This window comes from Panthera uncia, assembly GCF_023721935.1.
Source record: "Panthera uncia isolate 11264 chromosome A3 unlocalized genomic scaffold, Puncia_PCG_1.0 HiC_scaffold_12, whole genome shotgun sequence".
NCBI lineage: Eukaryota > Metazoa > Chordata > Mammalia > Carnivora > Felidae > Panthera > Panthera uncia.
Genome location: NW_026057579.1, coordinates 19,935,513 through 19,960,630, shown reverse-complemented (window position 1 = coordinate 19,960,630; position 25,118 = coordinate 19,935,513). Strand labels below are relative to the sequence as shown.

The 25,118-nt window shown below is 40.4% G+C and overlaps 2 protein-coding genes across 13 annotated transcripts in view; one reads left to right on the top strand and one right to left on the bottom strand.

Moving 5' to 3' along the window:
- The window catches only part of DTNB (dystrobrevin beta), a 239,661-nt gene extending 216,084 nt beyond the window's left edge, over positions 1-23,577 (bottom strand). For 5 of the 12 annotated variants that reach the window (XM_049651935.1, XM_049651937.1, XM_049651938.1 and 2 more), the window contains exons 1-2: positions 23,367-23,577; positions 19,198-19,411 (exon numbers count right to left, since the gene is read on the bottom strand). In XM_049651935.1, the coding sequence (XP_049507892.1) occupies positions 19,198-19,199 (2 nt within the window). In that variant the 5' untranslated portion in view covers positions 19,200-19,411; positions 23,367-23,577. Of the gene's footprint in view, positions 1-19,197; positions 19,412-19,548; positions 20,438-23,366 lie in introns of those variants that run through there. The other 7 variants (XM_049651928.1, XM_049651933.1, XM_049651936.1 and 4 more) reach the window with 3 other exon arrangements.
- LOC125937802 (basic proline-rich protein-like) lies at positions 21,935-23,866 on the top strand. The gene is made up of 2 exons (XM_049652724.1): positions 21,935-21,946; positions 22,874-23,866. The coding sequence occupies exons 1-2, from the start codon at positions 21,935-21,937 to the stop codon at positions 23,864-23,866; spliced, it is 1,005 nt and encodes a 334-aa protein (XP_049508681.1).
- The last annotated feature ends 1,252 nt before the right edge of the window (positions 23,867-25,118 follow it).

Sequence of the window (25,118 nt, the reverse complement as noted above, 5' to 3'; positions counted from 1 at the left end):
AGAGATTTCTTTAAAAAAAAAAAAAAGGAATAAAGCCTCAGGAATTTGGTGGACAAAAACAAAAGATCCAACATTCCTCATGTACTCAGAATCCCAGAAGGAGAAAAACAGTGTGGTGATATGGTGCTCAACAATACATGAAGACACAATAGCTGAAAACTTAGCAAGTTCAGTGAAAGACATACCTACAAATTCAAGAAACTGAGCAAACAAGTTAAAGTCAAAGAAACTCATTATAATGATCACATCATAATCAAATTGCTAAAAGACAAATTCTTTTTAAAAAAGTGTTTAAGTTTATTTATTTTGAGAGAGAGCATGCACACATATATACGTGAGCAGGAGAGGAGCAGAGAGGGGGAGAGAGAATCCCAAGCAGGCTCTGAGTTGCCAGCACACAGCCCAACACAGGGCTGATCCCACAAACTGAGGTCATGACAAAGAAAAATTCTTTGGGAATGCAAGCTGGTGCAGCCACTCTGGAAAATAATATGGAGGTTCCTCAAAAAACTAAAACTAGAACTACTCTACAACCCAGCAATTGCACTACCAGGCATTTATCCACGGGATACAGGTGTGCTGTTTCAAAGGGACACATGCACCCCCATGTTTATGGCAGCACTATCGACGATAGCCAAAGTATGGAAAGAGCCCAAATGTCCACTGATGGATGAACGGATAAAGAAGATGTGGTATATATATATACAATAGAGTATTACTCAGCAATCAAAAAGAATGAAATCTTGCCATTTGCAACTATATGGATGGAACTGGAGGGTGTTATGCTAAGTGAAATTAGTCAGTCAGAGAAAGACAAAAATCATATGACTTCACTCATAGGAGGACTTTAAGAGACAAAACAGATGAACATAAGGGAAGGGAAACAAAAATAATATAAAAACAGGGAGGGGGACAAAACAGAAGAGACTCATAAATATGGAGAACTGAGGGTTACTGGAGGGGTGGTGGGGCTAAATGGGTAAGGGGCACTAAGGAATCTACTCCTGAAATCATTGTTGCACTATATGCTAACTAATTTGGATGTAAAATTTAAAAAATAAAAAATTAAATTAAAAAGAAAAATTCTTGAAAGAAGTCAGAGTAAAAGAAAATTTTACTGGGGCCCCTGGGTGGCTCAGTCAGTTGAGTGTTCAGTTCTTGGTTTGGGCTCAGGTCATGATCCCACAGATCTCTCTTCTCAAAATAAATAAATAAACTTTTTTTAAAAAACTTAAAAAAAAAAGGGGGCCCCTGAGTGGCTCAGTCGGTTAAGCGTCTGACTTCAGCTCAGGTCATGATCTCAGTATGTGAGTTTGAGCCCCGTGTTGGCCTCTGTGCTGACTGCTCAGAGCCTGGAGCCTGCTTTGGATTCTGTGTCTGCCTCTCTCTCTGCCCCTCCCCTGTTCGAACTCTCTCTCTCAAAAATCAATAAACATTAAAAAAAAAATTTTTTTTTTAACTTAAAAAAAAAACAAAAACATTTTACCCATAGGTCAGGGATCAGCCACTTTTCTCTTGAAGGGCCAAACCATAAATATTTTAGGTTTGCAGGCCATGTGGTCTCTGTTACAACTACTCACCATTGCTACTGCAGTGTGAAAGTAGCCATAGACAATATGTAGACAAGTGGGTGTGGCTTTGTTAAAATTTTATTTAGAAAATAGTCCGCCCACAGACCACAGTCTGCCAGCTCCTGTTTGAGAGGAACAATGTTATGAATTACTACAGATTTCTCATCAGAAACTATGGAAGTCCGCAGACGGTAGACCAAGGCTTTTAAAGTGCTGGGGAAAAAAACACGGTCGACCCAGAATTCTATATTGAGAGAACATTATCCTTCAGAAATTAAAGAAAGCTAAGAGAATTTGTAGCCAGCAGACATGCTCTAAAATAACTGCTAAAGAAAGTTCTTCAGAAAGGAGGGGAAAATAATTACAAAATATTGCAAATGAAGGAATAGCAATAGAAAAGATGTTAAAAGAAATAACACCAATTTCACACAATTGCTACCAGAAAATACAAAAGAACATCTTTTGATTCATCTTAAAAAGCCAGCAATATCCTGATACCCAAAATAGACAAAGACAATACAAAAATAAATATCTCTAATGAACACAAACACAAAAACCCTCATCAACAAGCAAAATCCTCCACAAAGTATTATAAATTGAATCAAGCAATATATAAAAACCTTGGAAGCAACAGGGGTTTATCCCAGGAATGCAAGACCAGTTCAACATTTGAAAACTAATCAACATAATCCAACATATTAACAATCTAAAGGAAAAAAAAACACATGTTTATATCAGATGCAGAAAGAGCATTTCACAAAATACAATGTCCATTCCTGATGATAAACTCTACTCAAACTAGAAATAAAACCTTTCTCTACCTACAGGTCATCTAGAGAAAACTTATAGCCAAAGTCACACTTAATGGTAGAAAACTAAATGCTTTCCTCCTAAGATTGGGACCAAGACAAGGATGCCCATTCTTACCACTTCCATTAAACACTATACAGGATGTCTTAGCTAGTGATACGAAATAAAAGGCAAACAGATTGGAAAGGAAGAAATAAAATTATCCCTACTTGCAGACAACATGATTATCTTTGTAGAAATTCCAAAGGAATATACAAAAAAAGCTCCTAGAACTAAAAAGTGAGTCTAACACTATTGCAGGACACAAGATCAAAACACAAAAATCAACCACAGTTCTGTTTACTAGCACTGCATAACTAGATATTGAATACTTTGAAAACAGCATTTACGATATCTCTAACAAAAAATAAGATGCTTAGGTATACACTAACAAAATATGTATAGTAAAGGATCTGTATACTGGAACTCAAAAGAGTGATGCAAGAAATTTTTTAAAGACCTAAACAAACAGAAAGACATACCATCTAACCAGACAGTCTAATCAAAATCCCAGCAGAAGTTTTTATAAATATAGACAATTCTAAATTTTATATGACTAGGCAAAAGGATTGGACAAGAGAATTTTGAAAAGAAAAAAGTTGCAGGATGACACTCCCGAATTTTAAGAATTACTATAAAGCCACAGAAATCAAGACAACACAGTACTAGAAAGGCCATTTGATTTTTTTTTTAAGTGCAAAAGAAATTCAATGAAGGACAAACTTGGTGTTCAATATACTGCTTATCTATATGCCAAAATGATGAACCTTGACCTCTACCTCACACCATACACAAAAAATAATTCTAAATGGAAAATAAATGTAAAATATAAAAGTATAAAACTTTTAGAAGAAAACACAGGATAAAGTCTTCATGGTCTAGTACATCACACTAAACGCACAAGCTGTAAAAAATAAATAAATAAATAAATAAATAAATAAATAAATAAATAAAATAAAAGACAAATTGAACATCACCAAAATTAAACACTTTTGTTCTATGTAAGAAACTGGTAAGAAATGAAAAGACAAGCTAATCACATTTCAGACACAGGATTATATATAAAAGTATATAAAAAAACTCTCAAAACCAAGCCAATGTGCAAGAAGAGGTTGTTACTCAACATTAGCCACGACGTTGACATTATTTGTTGACTTAAGAGTGTAGAAGACCCTGTTGATATCCTGCCTTTACTCCTTCACCTATACTACTACTTTCATGTAGAACTGATCAGCTTCCAGTTGCCAACACCTGCATTTCTTTGCCTGAGGGTTTTTCTGGCCATTGAAGACTGCTTTGACATTTGCAGGGCAGTCCAGAAGTCCCAGGGAATTAACATTCCTGGAGGAGCCCTCTCACTGATGGAAGTTAATATATAAATACTCCAGCTCCTTTACGCATCAAAAAACAATGTTTTCCACTGGCTTCCTAAGTTCCCCTTTGGAATTAAGTTTGCTGACTCACAATGCCTGATAAGAAACCCTTTACTAGCTGCTTTCTCTTCTCTGACTTCTCCATTCTCTTGGTATCTTCTAAGATCACCTAAAAAAACAACAACAACAACAAAAAACAAAAAACAAAAAACAAAACAAACAAACAAACAAGAAATACTTGCACTTGAGTCTTTATATCAGCATTTGCTTCTAGGGTAACTCAAACAAGACCAATTTGACCCTGGTATAACAGGTCCTTCCGATGTATTCTGTAAGTGGATCACTTGCCAACCAGACAACAAGGTTCCCAGTGCTGGTAGTAAGTGGCTTGGTGAGAACCCCTGGTGAGCTGTTGCATCAATATTACTAAGATTCTTGATGTGGTGGAGCTAGGAAGAGATACAGGTAAAAGATGACTAGGTTATGCAATAGCTTTAGCATCTGAGAGATATAGGGGTATCAAGAATCTTAAAGACAATGAAAGTGGCTGAGTTTCTGCTCAGTAGCATTGATGCACAGAAGAAAGAAAACGTCAAGGGCTAAATCATATAGGTATCAACTCAAAGTATCGTAAGACAGCCCAAAGACCTCACAGCAGCATTTTAAGGAACCCTCAGCCTCTACAACTAGAAGGCAGATTGTGCTAAAAAGCAGACCCAAATTCTGATTATGAAAGGAGGTAAATTATTAAAAATATTGAATTGACACTCCAGTCAAGATTCTCCTGAACCCTCTAGGCCGGAAGAAGTGGCTCCCTTGCCCTTGCTACAAGATGGCAGTCTCCTCTGCCTAAAGACCATGAAAGGCCTCATCTGAGATACATGCCTCAAAAGATGCTGACACTTCTCAGGATCTGTCCCTTCACTGATTCTAGGCTAACAACTAGGGTCAAGTCTTGGCATCATGGGAACAGGGAAGTACTGTCCTTGCTTTGGATGGAAAGAAGTGATTCACCAAAACAGCTATTGGACCTGATAATATGTACTGATGGGACCTGGGAGAACATACCTGGGAATGGATTGAGAGCTGAACTTGGGGACCAAGTATAAGGTTGGTGAGGAAACTGTTATATAGGCACACTCCCCCATGACACTGGATTTAATGCTCCAAAAAGGACAGCTGGACCCAGTCCTAATGTACTGCTAGATTGGCCCATTTAAGCCTTGGAGTGAGAGCGATTGATGACCTATAGGAAATGAATTGGAGATGCTAGAACCACAAGGCAGAGTATAAAGAGGCATATCCATACCCTTCCCCATATCTCCTAACCTTTGCCAATTCTGTCTACTAGACTGACAGCATCTGCTTCAAAAACAAAACAACATAAACAACAAATTGATGGCCTTCTCTGACCTCTGAAGTCCATTTTATTCCCTGTATGCCAACCTTGAAATATTACAGACTTACCACCCTCTGGAAATGGTCCTAACCACCTACCTCGCCCCCTCAAGAGGGATAATTCTGAGGACATGTTTTATACTGGCTCCTAGAGTTCCCCAGTGGGAAAGCTCCAGATAGTTACTTGCAGCTGTAACTTGCTTGATAACAAATCCTTTACTTGCAAAACTTCCCTTCCCTATCTCACTTCATGGTCTTCTACTGGTATTTCCTGGGATAATCTTCAAAATAAAATACTTGCACTAAAATCCTTGTCTGAGGCAGCTTCTGGGGGAACTCAAACTGTTTAAAACAGTAAGTTTTTTCACTTAACCAGGCCAACAACAATTCAGATTACATAAAATCCAAATGTATAGGGTACATATAAACTAAGATTATTATAAATGATTTCCCTAAGCCTTACTGATAGGTAAGTCCATCCAGTGCTCCATGGATACTAATAACTCAAGCTCTCTAATTCTGATTTTAACAGTTCCACAATGAACAAATATCTAATCCTACTGCCATACCTGATAGTATGTCCTTGTGCTCCTGACATAACCTTGAAAATCAACACTTACATGAATGTAAGCACATTGCTTTAACTTCCTTCCACTCACACTCCTGGCACTTTGCCTTTTCTTAGCCTCATAATCGAGAGATAACCAACACCTCTGTATTATTCCCTTCACATACTAACTCTGATTTCAAACCCTGCCATTTCCTTCCTCATGATATCTCATATCCACCCCTTTTTCCCATTTCGACTGCCAAAATCTTTGTCCACGTGAATGCACAAATAAAATTCTATGATACCATGATCTCAGACTCTGCACCCACATCTTCCTGTATCTCATCCTGTGGTCAGAGAAATCCACTACATATATTTATGCCAACACGTTTCATCTTCAGTGGACCCTAATCACCCTACTCAGGAGTTTCACCCTACCCAATTTAAAAAAAATCAGTGCAGGGGCACCTGGGTGGCGCAGTCGGTTGAGTGTCCGACTTCAGCCAGGTCACGATCTCACGGTCCGTGAGTTCGAGCCCCGCGTCGGGCTCTGGGCTGATGGCTCGGAGCCTGGAGCCTGTTTCCGATTCTGTGTCTCCCTCTCTCTCTGTCCCTCCCCCGTTCATGCTCTGTCTCTCTCTGTCCCAAAAAATAAAATAAACGTTGAAAAAAAAAAAAAAAATCAGTGCACAAAGTGCACCAAGCCAGGCAAAGAAAAACAAATACCATGATCTCATCATATGTGTAATCTAGTAATACAAAAAAAAGTCAAATTCACCATAGAAGCACAGTGGAATGGTGGTTTCCAGTGGCTAGGACGTAGGGGAAATGGGAAGATAGTAATCAAAGGATACAAACTTTCAGTTATTAGATGAACAGTCTGGGGACCAAACGCACACCATGGTAAGTGCAGTTGATAATACTGTAGTGTACTGTATATTTGAAATTTGGTAAAAGAGTAGATCTTAAACTACCACAAAAAAAGGTAACTGTGACATGATAGATGTGTTAATTAACTGTGGAAATCATCTCACAAGGTACACATATATATCAAATCATCAGGTTGTACACTTTAAATATATAAAATTTTATTTGTCAATTACACTTCAATAAAGCTGGGGGGAGGAATATAACAATATATCTGAGCATCTTTCCAAGCTGTCAAATACTCCTCAAAAACTTATCTGAGCCTTGATTATTGACAATTATTTTCAGTTATCTACTACTTTAAACAATGCAACAATAAATGTCTTTGAAGCAAAATTAATAATTAAAAAAAAAGAACCAAACACAGCCTTAGCCTATAAAATGTTAAAAAAAAAAAAAAAAAAAAAAAGACTACAGTCCTAGCTATGAGAATGTATGCAAAGTTTCTTCAATCTAAAAAGGGTTGAAACTGTAAGCCCATAGAAGAGGCTATTTAATGTCCTAAGCCCAAAGCCAACAAAACAAGTGAGTTTTTAGATACAAAACCCCAAAACACAATCCACGAAAGAAAAAACTGTTCAGTTAGATCTTACCAGAATTAACCATTCTGCAAGAGATACTGCTCAGATAATGAAAAGACAAGCCCTAATGTGAAAGAAATGCTTCCAAAGCACTTCTGATGAAGGACTTGCATCCCAAGTGCAAAAAAGAGTTCTTAAAACTCAACAGTAAGAAAACAGCCCAATTACGCCTGGGTGGCTCAGTCGGTTGAGCATCCGACTTTGGCTCAGGTCATGGTCTCACAGTTCGTGAGTTCAAGCCCCGCGTTGGGCTCTGTGCTGACAAACAGCTTGGAGTCTGGAGCCTGCTTCAGATTTTGTGTGTGTGTCTCTCTCTCCCCCTCCCCTGCTCATGCTCTGCCTCTCTCTGTCTCTCAAAAATAAATAAATGTAAAAAAAATATATAGGTGAAGCACAGGGGACGTTTTAGGGTGGAGAAACTTTCACAGGATACAGGTTTAGTGTAATGACACTAAACATTTGTCAAAACCGACAGAAATTTCAGAGTGAACCTTAATGTACGTCAATTTTTTCAAATCCTTGTAATGTCAGAGGATCTCAGGATGAAATGCAGAATGTGACAAAAAAAAATCCTACTGTTACAAATGTATGACACAACCTCACTGAAGAGGGTGAGGGGGAAAGTAGTGACCTAAGTAACTCTGGAAATAAATGGAGTCTGTAAGACTAAAGACAAAGCAAAACACACGTAAGTACCATACTCTAGTTTCTCACGGGTTATAAGTTAACGATTCTGATACGAGTATGCATGGGCACTGCAACTGAACACCTAAGTTAATGGATGGCAGATGGTGGAGAGTGAGGTTACAGAGAAGCAAGATGAGAAGCTAGCAAGATCCATGTGGTAATGGATTACAATTGGAAACATTAGTACAAGTTCATGTTAGTTTAATATAGATACAGATACCCACACATAGAAGCATTTGTAGATACGTGTACATACAGGGGTTAGTATACACAGATATACGTCCTTGCTCTGTCAACTGAGAGGGCCTAGAAACAACAATATCCCAATAGCAATGACAACACCTAGTGCTCAATTTTTGGTGTATAACACCACTCTCCAATAAAAGGAACCAGAGCTCCTTGGAGAAATGGCTGAGGCAGGAAATACACAACATGAGCCCTAGAGCATCTTGAAAGAAAGTTCTGGGAGGGAAAACACTACATGACAGGGGCGTATCAAAGAGACACAGAAGCCAACTGTAAGCTCCCAATGGCCAAAGTTAGAAATTTCAGCAACAAAATTAAATAGCATTAAATATCCTTAAGTTGCTACTTATATAAATGAGTGAATGAATTAATAAAGAATCAACAAATATCCTACACAGAATTCCAAATTATTTACATAGATACTCTGCCCTAAAGAAAGTGGAGCATAACTCCCCACTCCTTAAGTGTGAGCTGCACACAGTGACTTCCTTCCAAAGAAGAACAGAGGGAGGGAGGGAGGGAGGGATACCTTGGCAGTGAAGACACCTGACAGACACAACCGTCAATCAGGTGACTGAAGCCAACAGTGACCAATCATGTTGACAGAATGTACCTTTCACATGATGTGATGAAAATGGCATTTTTCTTCTGTGATCTTCCTTCCCAAAACCTTTAAACCCAGTATAATCATGAGGAAAAGCATCAGGCAAATCTCAACTGAGGGAAAATATACTAAATACCTAACCAATACTCAAGTTTGTCAAGTTTCATAAAAAATTTGACGAGAAAAGTCTGAGAAACAGGGGTACCCAGCTATCTCAGTCAGTGGAGCATATGACTCTTGATCTTGGGGTTGTGAGTTCAAGCCCCACACTGGGTGTAGAGCTTACTTTAAATAAATAAATAAAAACATTTTTTAGAGGGAAAGAGAGAAGTCTGAGAAACTGACAAATCCAAGAGAAGTCTAAGAAGACACGACAACTAATTATCATGTGGTATCCTTGATGGGATTCTGGAACAGAAAAAGGCCATGAGGAAACACTAAGGAACCTAAACAAAATACAGATTTTAGTTAATAATAACAGAACATCATCAGTCCATTGATTGTAACAAACGAACTGCACTAATGTAAGATGTTAATAAGAGAAGGAACAGGCATGGGGTACGTATGGGTACTCCCTATTATTGTTTTTCAGTAAATCTAAAACTGTTCAAAAAATTTTTTTAAAGACAGAACAATTACTGGGGCACCTGAGTGGCTCAGCTGGTTAGGCGTCTGACTTCGGATTGGGTCATGATCTTGCGGTTCATGGGTTTGGGCCCCGCATCGGGCTCTGTGCTGACAGCTCGGGCCTGGAGCCTGCTTCTGATTCTATGTCTCCCTCTCCCTCTGCCCCTCCCCGACTCGTGCTCTGTCTCTCTCTCTAAAAAATAAACATTAAAAATTAGAAAAATAAAAGAACAATTACTTGTTTCTTTTCCTTTATTCTCTTAACTGATTTGAAAAGCAATTGCATAGGCATGCCTGGCTGACTCGGTCGGTGGAGCATGCAACTCTTGGTCTCGGGGTTCTAAGTTTAAAGCCCCATGTTGGATGTAGAGATTACTTAAAAATAAAATCTTGAAAAAAAACTATTGCAGGAAATAATATCTATAACATTGTGCATTGTTTTGTTGGGCCTGTAACATAAAGAATTCTCTGAAAAGACAGAACGATCCTAAATGTCTACGTACCTAAGCACAGTGCCTCAAAATACACTAAGCAAAAATTGATAGAGCTGAAAGGAGAAATTGACAAATCCACACTTCCACTTTGAGACTTCAGTATTTCTCTATGATCAATACAAGTAGAAAGTCAAGATGAATATAGAAGGACCAAACACCACCATCAGCCAACTAGTCTAATTGATACTTATCGAACGTTCTACCCGACAATGGCACAATACACGTTCTTTCCAAGTACACATGAAGCATGCATCACCAAATTCATCACAAATTCTCTGGGGATGGAAGCAAAATGATGTGAGTGCAGAAGGACTCCAACTCTATGTAGCTATGTTTTATTTATCAGACTGGATTCTGGGTACACTGTATCATTCTTTACACTTTATACATCCTATTTTATAATAAAATGTTAAGTCATTTACTTTGAATGTATTCTCTAGTAAATCTTTTCTTTAGTGGTTGGGGGGTGGTGACAGGGTAGGCAGGACACCATATATCTTATTATTAAAAAGGAATATACTAGGGGTGCCTGGGTGGCTCATTCGGTTAAGCGACCGACTCTTGGTTTTGGTTCAGGTCATGATCTCACAGTTTGTGACTTTGAGCCCTGTGTCTGTCAGCTCTGTCAGCACAGAGCCTGCTTGAGATTCTCTGTCTCCTTCTCTCTCTGCCCCTTCCCCGCTCATGCTCTCTCTCTCAAAAATAAATTCACAAACATTTTTTTAAAAGAGGAGCATACCAAATACCATAGTTCTGTACTTTTATCCAAATGTACAAGAACTCCTGCAAACTCCATAATTTGATATAATATTTATTATTTCAATCTTCAGCAATGTCTTCCATGAGTATCCCAACAAAGGATGCATTCTAGTTTGTCACCAAACTAAATTTATTGATTTGTCTATATAGTATTTAAGCCACTTTTACCAAAACAGGAAGAGCAAAGGTTTATGGCTTTTTGTCTTTTACTCCTAAAGTAAGAAATCTCCAAAGAATCTCCTAAAAATGTATCACTAACTTAATAATTTTTAATGTACTAGATTAGTTAGCTCATGACTGTAATCATTACTGAAAAAGCGCAGTTTGTCTTCATATACCAAATGCTTAGCTTTAAAATATCTCAACTGATAACATCAGCCTCATACTATCATTAGTGAATATCTTAAGACACACTACACTCAACAGTGCATATAAACCCATATATCAAATAGTATTTAACAATTTTTTTTTACTGATTCCTCTTCATTCCACTTAGATCATTATTGTTTTGTACTCTGCATCAGACTGACAAGCTCATAATATCATGTATCAGCTCTGCTTTTTTCTTGTTGTTCATGTGTCCTCACGTTAGTACTTCAATCTCCAGTTGAGTCTGAAACTTCAATCTACATCTCTTTGCAGAAACCTTTTTAAGCCCTTTGTCTATTTAGCAAGGTTCACTTCATTGAAATAAGATGACATAATCTGAAAGACCACTAATCCAGGCAGAGATGAACTGTAATATGTCCGAACAGAATGTAAGCCAACAAATAAGGAGGCTCACACAATGGGCCCCTCCAGGCTTTGTGGTCCCCACTATCCCCCTCTCAGGTTACTTTGCTTACCATACCTGATGTATATCACCAGGCATACAGATGGAGCAAAGTGTCGACCTACGGATGAAATATTAGTAAGCCCATATTTTGTTATACCCTACCTAGGGGATCATTTTGCATGCCTCCCACTCTGGAAACCACTGCTCTTAAAACAACAACAACAACAACAACAACAACAAACCAACAATGAGAAAATGGGACTATGCTAGATTTGAGAAACAAGTGAGTAATACAGGTGCAGAATTAGATAAGGACATTTAGAGCCTATGTAGTTAGTTAATTTGGCCTAAGGTTACAAAGTTAGTCATTGGTGGAAGCAGACAACCTTCATCGGACTCGAAAGCCTATTCTCTTTCGGCTGTGCCACATCGCCCCCTACAGGGACGACAGAAGAATTCCAGGAGTGAGGAAAACACAGGTCCACAAAGTGGGGTGCTAGATCAGACCTCACGTCACAGTTAAATGGGGTTTGGAGGGGGGCGCCTGGGTGGCTCAGTCAGTTAAACGTCCGACTTCGGCTCAGGTCATGATCTCGCGGTTCGTGAGTTCAAGCCCCGCGTCGGGCTCTGTGCTGACAGCTCGGAGCCTGGAGCCTGTTTTGGATTCTGTGTCTCCCTCTCTCTCTCTCTGACCCTCCCCCGTTCATGCTCTGTCTCTCTGTGTCTCAAAAATAAATAAACGTTAAAAAAAATTAAAAAAAAAAATTAAAAAAAAAATGGGGTTTGGAGGCTAGTGTAACGAAACGTCTGGATTCTTGTCCTGGTTCTAGTCCTATCTAGGCAGCAATATGCTTCAGAGTTGGACAAAGTCTGCAGGGGAAGTTAAGTAATTCCCACAGTAAAGATTAAAGGAAAGAGAGCAGGCTCTAGAAACATTTCCAGAATGTCTCTGTACTACACCCAAGTGTTAAATATCCTTCATTTCCCTTGAATCTTTCTGTTAATGTCTTAACCCTTCCAGCTGTCAGTTACTCCAAAGCACCCAGGTATCAAAACTTCTTGTGCAAATTCACTGTCTCCCAGCAAAACTCCTGTCAGTTTTTCCTCTGGATGCCCATTTATTTAAGAAGTTCAAGATAATGGAGATTATCACTAATTAGTACTTGACTAGTTACACTAGTCAAACTTCTCTGAAAGAGAACCTCCTTATTTATTTCGGGAAAATTCTCAACTATCTTTCCTCTAACACTTCTTTTCTCTTCTCTTTCAGATTTAAAAAAAAAAAATGTCAGGGGACGTAAATGTTGTGAAACCCTAAGATTTGCATTTTTACAAATCTAAAAAAGTTCTCTAGATTCCAATAAAAAACATTCAAAACTGCTCTCCACTACTACCAAGAGCTCTGAATAGCTAATATAATAGCCTCACAGGGCTATGGAAACTATTAATAAATTATGTAAAGCATTTAGCCCAATGCCTAGCACAAAATAAGAGCCTAATAAATGTTAGCTACTTATTATTATTATTATTATCATTAATATTGATGTTATCATGTAACTACCCTCCTGGGTAATGTCTAAACTAGAATTCTACAGGCAAGACTCCTTCCTAATTAACAATTCTTCTCATTTATTAAGGTATAAAAATATTGGGGTGCCTGGCTGGCTCAGTCAGAAGAACATGTGACTCTTAGTCACACAGTCGTGAGTTCAAGCCCCTATTCTGGGTGCAGAGTTTACTGAAAAAAATGAAATAAAATAAACTTAAAAAAATAAAGGATAAAAACACAGACTTGGAAGAAGACTAAACACTTTGTTATCAATCACTTGCAACACTAAATTTGGAATAAAGAAAAGGTTTTTTAAAAAAGTGAAAGAGATAAAGTAGAAATGCAATGTGCCCAAAGAATCAGAGAAAGAATGTAATAGAAAGTAAGCCACAGAAAGGAGAAACAGGTGCCTCTAGTGTGCTCGACACAAACCTCCTAGTTTTGCCTAAAACCTGCCAAAGTCTGCTTAGTTAATAAGAGGAAATTTTAGTTCTAAGCCAAGATACTAAACTACTTATCTAATAAGGAAATAATAAAAGCATATGAACAGTAAATAAAAGGTACACTCTTGAAATGACATGCAAAGCTCTAGTTTTCATAGTCACATTTCAAAAAAATGTATCCTTGTTAGTTATTTCTATAGTTAAGCTTGTCCCCAGAGACTTTTTTTTAAAAGAAAGATATTAAGAATGACTTTTTGGGGGCTCCTGGGTGGCTCAGTCAGTTAAGCATCTGACTCTTAATTTTGGCTCAGGTCGTGATCTCACAGCTGGTGAGTTCCAGCCCTGCACAGGGCTCTGTGCTGACAGTGCGGAGCCTGCTTGGGATTCTCTCTCTCTCCCTCCCTCCCTCTCTGATCCTCCCACGCATGCACGCATGTGCACACACACACTCTCTCTCTCTCTCAAAATAAATAAACTTTAAAAAAAAATGACTTTTTCAAATGAGTTTGGAACTAATGAAAAGAAAATAAAACCAATTAAATAGTGTGCAGGGGCACCTGTCTGGCTCGGTTGGTGGAGTGTTGACTCTTGATCTTGGGAGCTGTGTGCCCAAGCCCCATGTTGGGTGTGGAAATTACTTAAAAATAAAATCTTAGGGGCACCTGGGTGGCTCAGTCGGTGAAGCATCCAACTCCTGGTTTCAGCTCAGGTCATGATCTCAGGGTTGGTGAGATTGAGCCCCATGTGAGGCTCTGGACTGACAGAGTGGAGCCTGCTTGGAAGTCTCTCTCTCCCTCTCTCTCTGCCCCTCCCCTTGCTCATGCTATCTCTCTGTCTCAAAATAAATAAAACACTTTTAAAAATTACTTTAAAAATAAATAAAATAACATATTTTTAAAATAATAAATAAATAAATAAATAAATAAATAGCAATTTTCAACCTTCACATCAAAATCCTATGGAGCACCTGGGTGGCTCAGTTGGTTGAATGTTCAACTTCGGCTCAGGTCATGATCTCAAGGTTCATGGGTTCGAGCCCTGCGTCAGGCTCTGTGCTGACAGCTCAGAGCCTGGAGCCTGTTTCAGATTCTGTGTCTCTGTCTCTCTCTGCCCCTCCCCCACTCACACTCTGTCTCCCCCTCTCTCTCTCTCTCTCAAAAGTAAATAAACATTAAAAAAATTTTTTTTGTTAATCCTAGACATTAGCAATTCCTTTTCTGAGTTCTCATATCTTTACTATCAGTTAATATATCTGTGGTACTGATTACGAGCTACAAAAACCAAAGCAAGGCAATGGCAAATGAGAATGGGAGAGCTTAGAAATGACTGACCTAACCCAGACCCCCTACTTTGAGCATCCAAATAAATGTCTTGTCCCAGGTTACAGTTATGCTTCACAATAAAGAAAGCCCAGAACCCCCAACTCCTGGTCCATTATACCATCTTTCTACATTAGTATAAAATGTAGTAAAAATTATAAACAAATATGAAAAAACACAATGCAACAGAAAAAAAGGTAAATGATGAAAAAGCAAATCACAGAAATGGAAGTCTAAAGAGCCAATAAAAACATCGAGTAATGTTCAAACTCACTAGTAATCAGAAAAACATATATTAAAAGACAGAACCAAAATAAGATTACATTTTTCATCCAGCAATTTGGCAAAAATTATAAAGCCTAATAACACTAAACGTTGACAAACCTGGGAAGCAACAGAATCCACACACCTCTGGTGTGAATGTTAACTGGTTAACACATCAGAGAGAAATTTAGTAATATCCACTAAAGTTAAAGATGTGCTTGGCACATAAGCCAGTGTTTTACCCCTAGGTACACACTCTAAAAGTCATGCATGTGTGCACAAGGAAATGTGACAAAAATATTCACAGCAGCGTTACTTGTGATGGGAAAAAAAAAAAAAATCCAGAACAAATGAATTGCCAATCAATGAGAAAACATAAAGGCAAACTATGATATAGTCAAAAACCAGAATCCCATTCTGCCAAGATGTATATATCCATATATTCATATATGTATGCTACATATATCCATACAAATGAGTGTCACAATACTGAGAGGAAAAAAAGACAAGTTACAAAAAGAAATAATTACTACTCTTAATATAAAGGGTTTTTTTTATTTTTTTTAATGTTTATTTTTTGAGAGAGAGAGAGACAGAGTGTGAGCAGGGGAGAGGCAGAGAGAGACAAGGAGACACAGAATCTGAAGCAGGCTCCAGGCTCCGAGCTGTCAGCGCAGAGCCCAATGCGGGGCTCGAACCCACAAACTGTGAGATCATGACCTGAGCTGAAGTTGGACGCTCAACTGACTGAGCCACCGGGGCGCCCCAGGTATTCACTATTTTTATTTTCTGTACCTCTGAAGGTCGTTTCATAATGTTCACAAAGATAAAGGAAAATAAACTCAAGGTCCAACCAAAATAGTTACTCCAGAGCCCACATACTTAACCATGATACTATATATCTATAGTATCTATAGTATACTATATATATATAGTATAGTATATATCTATATCTATATTTGTTTGTTAAGAAAGATTTAATCATTATAAGAAATCTCTCCAGAAGATACAAAACATCAGACTGGGAAAAAGCAAGGAAGTACCTAACGAAAAAGTCTCTCAAGGAAATCATATTCGAGACACAAAGCGGTCCTATCACCATGCTCAGGAATCATGTGGGTAAGCCAAAACACAAAACTCAAGTTTAACTGGAACATCAAACATGCTATTTAAGGACAGTATTGTAGAAACAACATGGGCTTTGAAGTCTGCCCTGGGTTCAAATACTACCTGGGTTTCTAATTAGCTGTGTGGCCCTAAACAAGTTTTAACTTCTCTGAGCTCAATTTCCTCACCCATATACTGGAGATACCATATCTAGCTTCCAAAGTTATAAAGATTAAAGAGTAGTCCTTATCTATGAAAATAACTTGATACACTGTAGCCTCAAAATAAATATTATTCCTGGCAGAAGGTCTCTCTCTGGCAAGAAGAGACAGAGCAGGCAGAGAGAAAAGTTAAAAGGAGGGAATAAAGAGCCTACAAATAGAAGCCAGGAAGAAGTTGGAATTGTTAGGAGCTGAAAAAGTCTTTGTTGAATCCCATAAGTTACCAAAAAAAAAATTCTTTAACTGTGCACTATTTCACTATAGAATGCTTAGTTACAAGAATATTTAGCCTAGACTTTTTCATCACAACATTTCAGTCTTGTTTTAGCTTATTTATAGTGTTAATACACAAAAATTCAAGATCAAAATGGGGTTTTATAAAGATTCGCTTTTTGTTAAAAATGCATTATCAAATAAACCATGTACAATATACCTGTTTCTCTCAGTTACCTACAACTCAGAAATATCTGTCCTAGTCTTAACATATTAAAGAGAAAAGAATGATAATTCCAACAAATACCAAAAAAAAAACAAAACAAAACAAAACAAAACAATGACCTTGAATAAAATTCAACACCCAATAAAAATACAAACCAAGAACAGATGAAAACTTCCATAAATTGACAAAAGAAATCTACCAGAAACCTTCAGTAAGTATATCTAATAGTGAAACACTGGAAGCATTCTCATCAAGGAAAAAGATAAAAATGCTCATTATCATCACTACTATTCAACTTCTATACTGGAGGGTCTGGGCATTACAATAACACAGACAACAAAATGGCATGAACTTTACAAAGAAGCCTGGGCAATTCAGGCTTCTAATCAAAGTAACCCAGTAAGTAAACAACCCTGATGCATCCCCTCCACTCCAAATGCACAGCAATAGATAAAATATTTGTTAAATATATTTTTAAATGACTTGAACATGCTCAAAAACAAGGTAAAACCCCATGTGGATCAGAAACAAGACAGACACACAAAATTGTGAGCAGGACTGAAGCTACAGGCTCACTGGACTCGGAGTCCAGAAGCAGGTGCACATCTTCTGCAGGGCAACAGTAACACAAAGCAAAGGAGGTGGAGAAACAGGAGACATGACAGCTGAGCCAGACTCACGGCTTCAAGCCAAGGATGAGGCTGGAGCTGAAAAGAAGCTACAATGTACTGCTGCCAGTCTCTGCCTAGAGCTACAGTGTGTATACTGCTCTAGGCCTAGACAAGTGGGAAGATAAAAACACAGCCTCACGACCAGGAACTGAACCGAGACATTCACAGACTCTGTGAACAGATCTAAAATAGCCCCAATTATCTCAAAGAGTAGGACCCCTGACCCACCATCATCATATCTGATTTCTTGACTACGGTCCAAAAAGGCAATAAAAGCGCCTGAAATATCACCACACAGAGAAGGGTGAGCACAGAAATAAGGAAAACACAATCAAAAGCACTCACACTTGAAGGAGTCTGTAAATCAAAACTTCAAAAGACATAAAGAAATATAATGCTAAGAAACACAGCCAACAAAAGCAACAATTAGAATATGAATTCATTCCAGGGGCGCCTGGGTGGCTCAGTCGGTTAAGTGTCCGACTTCGGCTCAGGTCATGATCTCGCGGTCCGTGGGTTCGAGCCCCGCATCGGGCTCTGTGCTGACAGCTCAGAGCCTGGAGCCTGTTTTAGATTTTGTGTCTCCCTCTTTCTCTGACCCTCCCCTGTTCATGCTCTCTCTCTCTGTCTCAAAAATAAATAAATGTTAAAAAAAAAAAAATGTTTTAAGAATATGAATTCATTCGAGATGAAGTTTAGAGAACAGTCTGACAAAGACTTATTTTTTAAGTACATTTAGGGTGCTAGGATATAAATTTCTTTAATTATCAGGAATGCAAAATTGTACAGCCACTTTGGGAAACAGTTAGGCAGTTTCTTATATGGCTAAACATACTCTTACCACACAATCCAGCAAAAATGCTCCTACATATTACTCGAAAGAGTTGAAAATCTATGTCCAAGCAAAAACCCAAACATGGATATTTATAGACATTTTATTCATAACTGCCCCAAACTGGAAGTAACCAAGATGTCCTTCAATAGGTGAATGGATAAACAAACTAGTGCTTTCATATAATGGAATATTACACAGCGATAAAAAGAAATGAGCTATCAAGCCAAGAAAAGACAGGGAGGAACCTTAAATGCATATTGCGAAGTGAAAGAGAGCAGTCTGAAAGACTACAATACTGTAGGCTTTCCAACTGTATGGCATTCTGGAAAAGGCAAAACTATGGACAGGGTAAAATAATCCGTAGCTATCAGGAGCTCAGGAGGAGGGAGGAAGGAATGAATAGCTGGAACACAGGGGATTTTAGGGCAATGAAGTTATTCTGATGATACTGCAATGACACTACATAAAATGTCATGTAATGACATTAATGATGCATGACATTTTGCATTTGCAAAATCCACAAAACACAAAGGACACAAAGAGAATCCCAATATATATATACTATGAACTTAAATTAATAATAATGTATCAGCATTGATTCGTCAGTTGTAACAAATATACCACACTAATACAAGATGTTAATAACAGGGGGAACTGTGAGGATGAAGAGGTATATACTGTGCACTATCTACCCACATTGGTCATATTCAGTTATGTATGTAACTTTTTAAAAAATATCATGGACAATCTCACTTCTAGATACACACACAAATGAACCAAAAACAGGGACCTGAACAGATATTTATTTGCACACCCTGTTTATAACAGCATTATTCACAGTAGCCAAAAGGTAGAAACAACCCAAGTGTCCACTGTTAGATGAATGAATAAATAAATGTGGTACATACATACAATGGAAGAGTATTTAGCCTTTAAAAGGAAAGAAATCCAGGGGCCACCTAGGTGGCTCAGTAGGTTGAGCGTCCGGCCCTTGATTTCGACTCCAGTCATGATACCAAGGTGGTGGGGTGGAGCCCCAAGTCGGGCTCCATGCTGAGTGTGGAGCCTGCTTAAGATTCTCTCTCTCTCCCTCTGCCCTTCTCCCCAGCTTGTGCTCTCTCTCTAAAAAAAAAAAAAAATTTTTAATAAAAAGAAACAAAATCCTGAGACATGCTATAAATATAAATGAACTCTGAAGACATTACGCTAAGTGAAATAAGCCAGACACAAAAGGACACGTGTTGTATGATTCCACTCACATGAGGTACCTGGAGTAGGCAAATTCACAGGGACAGGGAGTAGAATGGTGGTTGTCAGGAGCTGGAAGGAGGTGAGAATGAGGAGTTCGTGTTTAGTGGGTACAGACTTTCAGATGGGGAAGATGAAAAAGTTCTGGGAATGCACAGTGGTGGTGGTTACACAACAATGTGAATGTACTTAGAGCCAAAATTGCTCACTTACAAATGGTTAAAATGGTAAATTTTATGTCACGTATATTTTACAATTTAAAAAATGTGGAAAGATACTGAAAAACTGGTTATCCCAATTGAAAAAAAAAGTATCTCTTCATTATACCACATAGAAATTCCCCATGGAAAGCAAAACTTTTTTTTAATTTTAGAAGAAAATATAGAAATCTATAATTCATACCGCAGGGTAGAGAAAATTTACTTAAGCCAGACACACACAACGTTTTTTAATTTAAGGGTAATTTTTTCACAAATGTAACATTAACATTTTAAACTTGTATACAAAGACACTAACAAAGGGAAAAGGCTAGCCTCAGACTAGCAGGATGCATTTGCAACACATATAGCCATCAAATAATTAGTATCCAAAGTAACCCAACTGTCTGTTCCCCATTGAAGGAAGAATGAAAAAGGTGATTTAAGTCCACAACTGAACGTTACCTAGTAGTTAAAAAAAAATGAACCAGATCCACCAGTTCTACAGTTAATTCTCCCTCAATTAAAATTTAAAATGTGTACCCCCCCCCAACCTAGCAAATCTACTTCTTTCATTCACTGCAGCAATGTCTGAAATAGCAAAGAGCTTAAATGGCCTTTAATGAGGAGATGATTTTTTTTTAATATATGAAATTTATTGTCAAATTGGTTTCCATACAACACCCAGTGCTCATCCCAAAAGGTGCCCTCCTCAATACCCATAACCCACCCTCCCCTCCCTCCCACCCCCCATCAACCCTAATGAGGAGATGATTAAATAAACTATAATACACATACTGCATAAGAGATCATAGAGTAGTTGAGAAAAATCAGGTAGATCCCTATGTTCCAACATGGAAAGATCTTAGACATTTTGTTAGGGAAAAAAAAAAAGTTGCAGAACAATGTGTACAGTATCATGTCAATAACTTAGGGGCAGAAGGAAAATGCTTTATTTCTGGATTACCTATACTGTGTGTGTGTGTGTATAGATGAAAATGAAAGGCCTAGAAGGACCACTGATCCTTCTACAACTGACAACAGCAATTTCAGCAGAAAAGCGAGTGGGCCAAGGGGGCATTTATTCTGTCTGTACTATTTGAGTTTTTTATAAGAAAATGTGCATTCATAAGCCATTCGCAGAGCTGCAGTACACAGCCACATAGACTGTGCATGAGACAACCCCAGGAAGTCCCATGTGCAGGGACTCTGACATAAACAGCACCCCCTAAAGCTGGGCGATATACATCCTGCACAACTAGACTCTAGAGCCCTGATGGCTGTGTAATTAGAGGTAAATAAAATGAGAGGGGGTGGACTGTAAACCAGCATGAGGGAATTTTCTGGGGTGATGTAAATTTCTATATCCTGACTGGGGTAGTGGTTACAGAGTATATACATTTTTCAAAACTCCTCCAACTGTACACAGACATTTGTGCATTTTATTATATGTCAACTATACATTAATAAAATTAATTTTAAAAGAAAAATAAATTAAATATACAGATAAAATACAATGTCATTGGGAGAACCTGGAATAAGGCACCCAAAATTACAGGGGCAGGGCACCCCAAAACAAGAACAGATGGACTCCTGTTGGATGCATTCTGAAGTACACAGTCCTAAAACTGAAGAGAAATTAACTTAGTTCTTCAAAGCTTACAGCACAAGACCAAATGTGGATTAATATGACTCTTGTTTTTTGTATACAGAAATGAAGGCCCTGAAAGATTTCTATTAGAGACATAAAATAAATGGTAACTTGGCATTCTATTGGTTCTGAGTCTAATTTTCTAAGTAGAAAACTTGCCTCTCATGCATAGTGGACGCTCAAAACCCTTGCCAGCATAACTTCAACTACATAACCCTCTTCAAAGGTAATTCCACTTACGTATGATAAAAATCCTCACAGAACTCATAAAAGGTCAAGTTTTAATTTGGCACACAAAGTAACCCAACAGGCACTACCACCCGGGGCACTGAAACAGCAGCCGGGAGCTGGAGAGCCCAGAAATCCAACCTCAGCAGAGAACAGGTAGAATTTCAGTCCTTACAAGAGATACACGCTCTTCCTACAGATCGAAGATCCAAAGACCAGGATAAGGGGGGGGGGGGGGGGGGAACTGTTCCCTAGATAAAAGTACTCTTCTTCTTCCTCAAGTGATAGAACAAAAGGGCCAGAATTGGATGATTTGAAGCAATGACCCACGGAGTAAGCTCCTGCTGGACAACATGCAATAAAGATGTGAAAGTGGCAGTGTGGCCACAAGAAATCACGACAACATCACCTTAGCCATGGCTTTAAATACCCAGACCTAGGAACCTGGGTTACCTTACATGACTCCCCCCCGCCCTCCCCGCCAAAAAAAAAAAAAAAAAAAAAAAAGGAATTATTTCAGGAAGAGAGGAAGTCCATCAGCCATCCCTAATACCAACGTAATTAATAGTGTGCTCCGTGTAAAATACAGCAAAACCTTGTTTGGTTCGTTCATTCATGCAATCGATATTTTTTGTCTGACTGCGTGGGCCACGCACTGTTCTTGCCATTGAGGCTATAGCAGTGATAGTCACGGAGCTTAGTAGGAAATTTCCAAATTTCTTCTTCCCTTCTCCCCCCTTTAAATGTTAGGCAGAACTGCCTTCAAACTCTCCCAAATTTCTCCCACAAGCTCCTCTGACTCTTCTGCTTTATCCCCAAACCAAGCCATTTACGGCTCCAATTCCCCAACACTGGGAAAAGACCAAAAAAAAAAAAAAAAAAAAAAAAAACCTAAAGTGAATGAAGTATGAGACAAAATTCATGCTGCTTTGTATTTTATACGCATACCTTCACTACCACATTGTCAGCACCTAAACAGCAAATTACGGTTGGGTTTTACGCTATTTTGTGGCCTCAGTGCTGACCATGGTTCTCTACCCAAGGTAGCTGATCAATAAACGTTTACTTGGAACGCTGGAAGGTCTTCCTAATCCCAAGGCCTGGCACAGGAATTTAACAGCAAGCATTTGTTAGCTGCATCCTGCCTCCTCTCAGGACACCTTCCTTTCAAAGGTGACCTCGGTGCACAGGTTCACTGTTAGGCGCCTCGGCGAACAGTGTTTGGGAGTGATCTGAAATAAATTCCCTTCCCTCTGCCAGGGCCTAACTGCCTCACCTGCCCTCTGCCAGGACCTGCCTCCTTCGCCCCTTACAGCACCTAACGCAGAGCCCCCTCCCAGCGAGCCGGGCTCCAGGAGCATCAACCCGGCGCCCGCACCCCGGCCCCAGCGCCCTGCGGCCACCGTGCGCTCCGGACCCCGAAGACCCCTCCCCGGCCCGGGGCTCAGAGCCCGGCAGCGCCGGCCCGGGGCTCAGAGCCCGGCAGCGCCGGCCCGGGACTCCGCTCCATCCCCTCCGCTCGCCCCTCCGGGGCCGGGCGCGCGGCACCGTCTCCCCTCGCAGCGCGCGCGGTGCAGGGGCCCCGGCTCCCGGAGCCCCCCGTCCCCGCCGCTCCCGGCCCTGCACCCCCGCAGGCTCCTGAGGTCCGGGCGCTGCGAGGGCTCCTTCCCGCTCCTCGCGGGCGCGAGGCTCCAGCACCGCGCTCCTCTCCCGCAGCCCGCGGCCGCCGCCGCAAACCCCCCCCGTCACTCACTTCCCGGCCGGAGCTGGGGACGTCGAGAGGGTCTCGGGCGGCCGCAGCCTCCTCCGCCTCCTCCGGCCCGGCCCCGGCGGCTGAGGTGGCGGCTGCGCCCGCTCAGGCCCCGGAGCCGCCCCCGCGGCGAACGTTCTCAGGCGCCCGGCTCGCGCCGTTTCCCCGCCCGGCACGCGCAGCAAGCCCGCCCCCGGCGCGAGGGCGCTAGGGCGCGAGGGCGCAGGGCGGGGGGCGGGCACGCGCCGCCTGCGCGAGCGCGCGGCCGGGGGCGGGGCTTCCGCCGCGCCGAGGAGGGGGCGGGCGAGCGGGCCGAGTTCCCTTCGAACCCCGCCCCCTGCGGCCGAGCGGGACCCGTCCCCCCCAGCTCGCCGGGCGGCTCGCAGACCAGCGAGGGAAACCTGCCCCCTTCGGGCTGGTCGCTCACACTGGCGGCGGGCGGCCGAGGTGCGTTTCAGTTCCACAGGTATGTGCGGGGCAGCCGGATACTCGGCACGACGTGACTATAAGGTAAAGAATGCAAAGAACCACCCCATGAATCATTCATCCGCGCCTCGAGCAAGAGATCTTGCCGTGAGTGGTTTTTCCAAATTAATTCAACTCAGCAAGCGTTGACTGAGCACCGACTCCGTGCCTAGCGCTGTACCAGGTGCTGTGTAGGTGCACCGTCACGGTCACGGTCACGGTCACGGCCCCCGGTCTCGAGGTGCGCATAATTTAGTGCAAAAGCAGCCGTGTAAACAACCAGGTCTGGTGACCCATGCAAAGCAAAGCCACAGGGAGATGCTGTGGGAGGGCAGAGGAGGAAGAGATTACTTCCGCTGGAACCGCGTGGAGGGGCTCCAGGGAGAAGTGGCGTTTGTGTTCAGTCTGGAAGGAAGAAAAAGAAAGACGTCCTAAGAGAAAAAAAGGAGTGCATCCAAGGCTAGGTAAACAGCTTGGGCAAAGGAACAGAGGGCTACCCAAGTTTACCATCTCAGCATCAGCTTTTGTGTTTTAGTATTATCCATTTTTGATAGAACCCTTTCCAAACATAGATGATTCGAAATTAGAAACAGCTAAACTTTTTTTTTTTTTTTTTTGATGGTTCAAAGGATCATTTTTCTCAACGATGAGCCTTTCTCAAGGCTCAAAACAGCAGTGTCCTTCAAGGGCTACTGATATGTGAGCCCATGATGTAAGTCCCTAAGCCAAGAGCCCCCAAGCCAGTATGCTTTAACGTCTGGTTTTTCACTGCTTTTTGGCACCTTATGGTAAGGCAGATCGTACCACCTCCTGCTGCTGTCTGCCTGCATGCCTGCCTGCCTTTAGAACATCCTCTTCCTCCTCCTCACATTTTCCTATTTTTAAACTCCTCTGGTGAAGGAAATGCTGGTAACTAACTTTGTTAAGTAAGGGTAAACAGGCTCCTCAAAAAAAAGGACATCACCTTTCACACATGAATTTTAGGACCATTTTTCATGCTTAGAAGACTTTTTCATTTGTATTCAGGATCCTGACTGTGTTCTGAATACGCTAAGATACTCAGAATACAGGCAAGAGACGTCTTATTTATTCATTTACCACTTATTGAGCACCAACTACGTGGGAGGCTTTGAAAGGGTAAAACATTGATCCTACCCTTCGGAGAAAAGACGTGTAAATGATGTAAAATAAATATGTCAATACTGTCTGCTATATTTGCCGTATTGATCGAAACCTAGGTAATATCAGTATGTGAGCCAGACTATAATAAAGCATTCTGGGAATTAACTT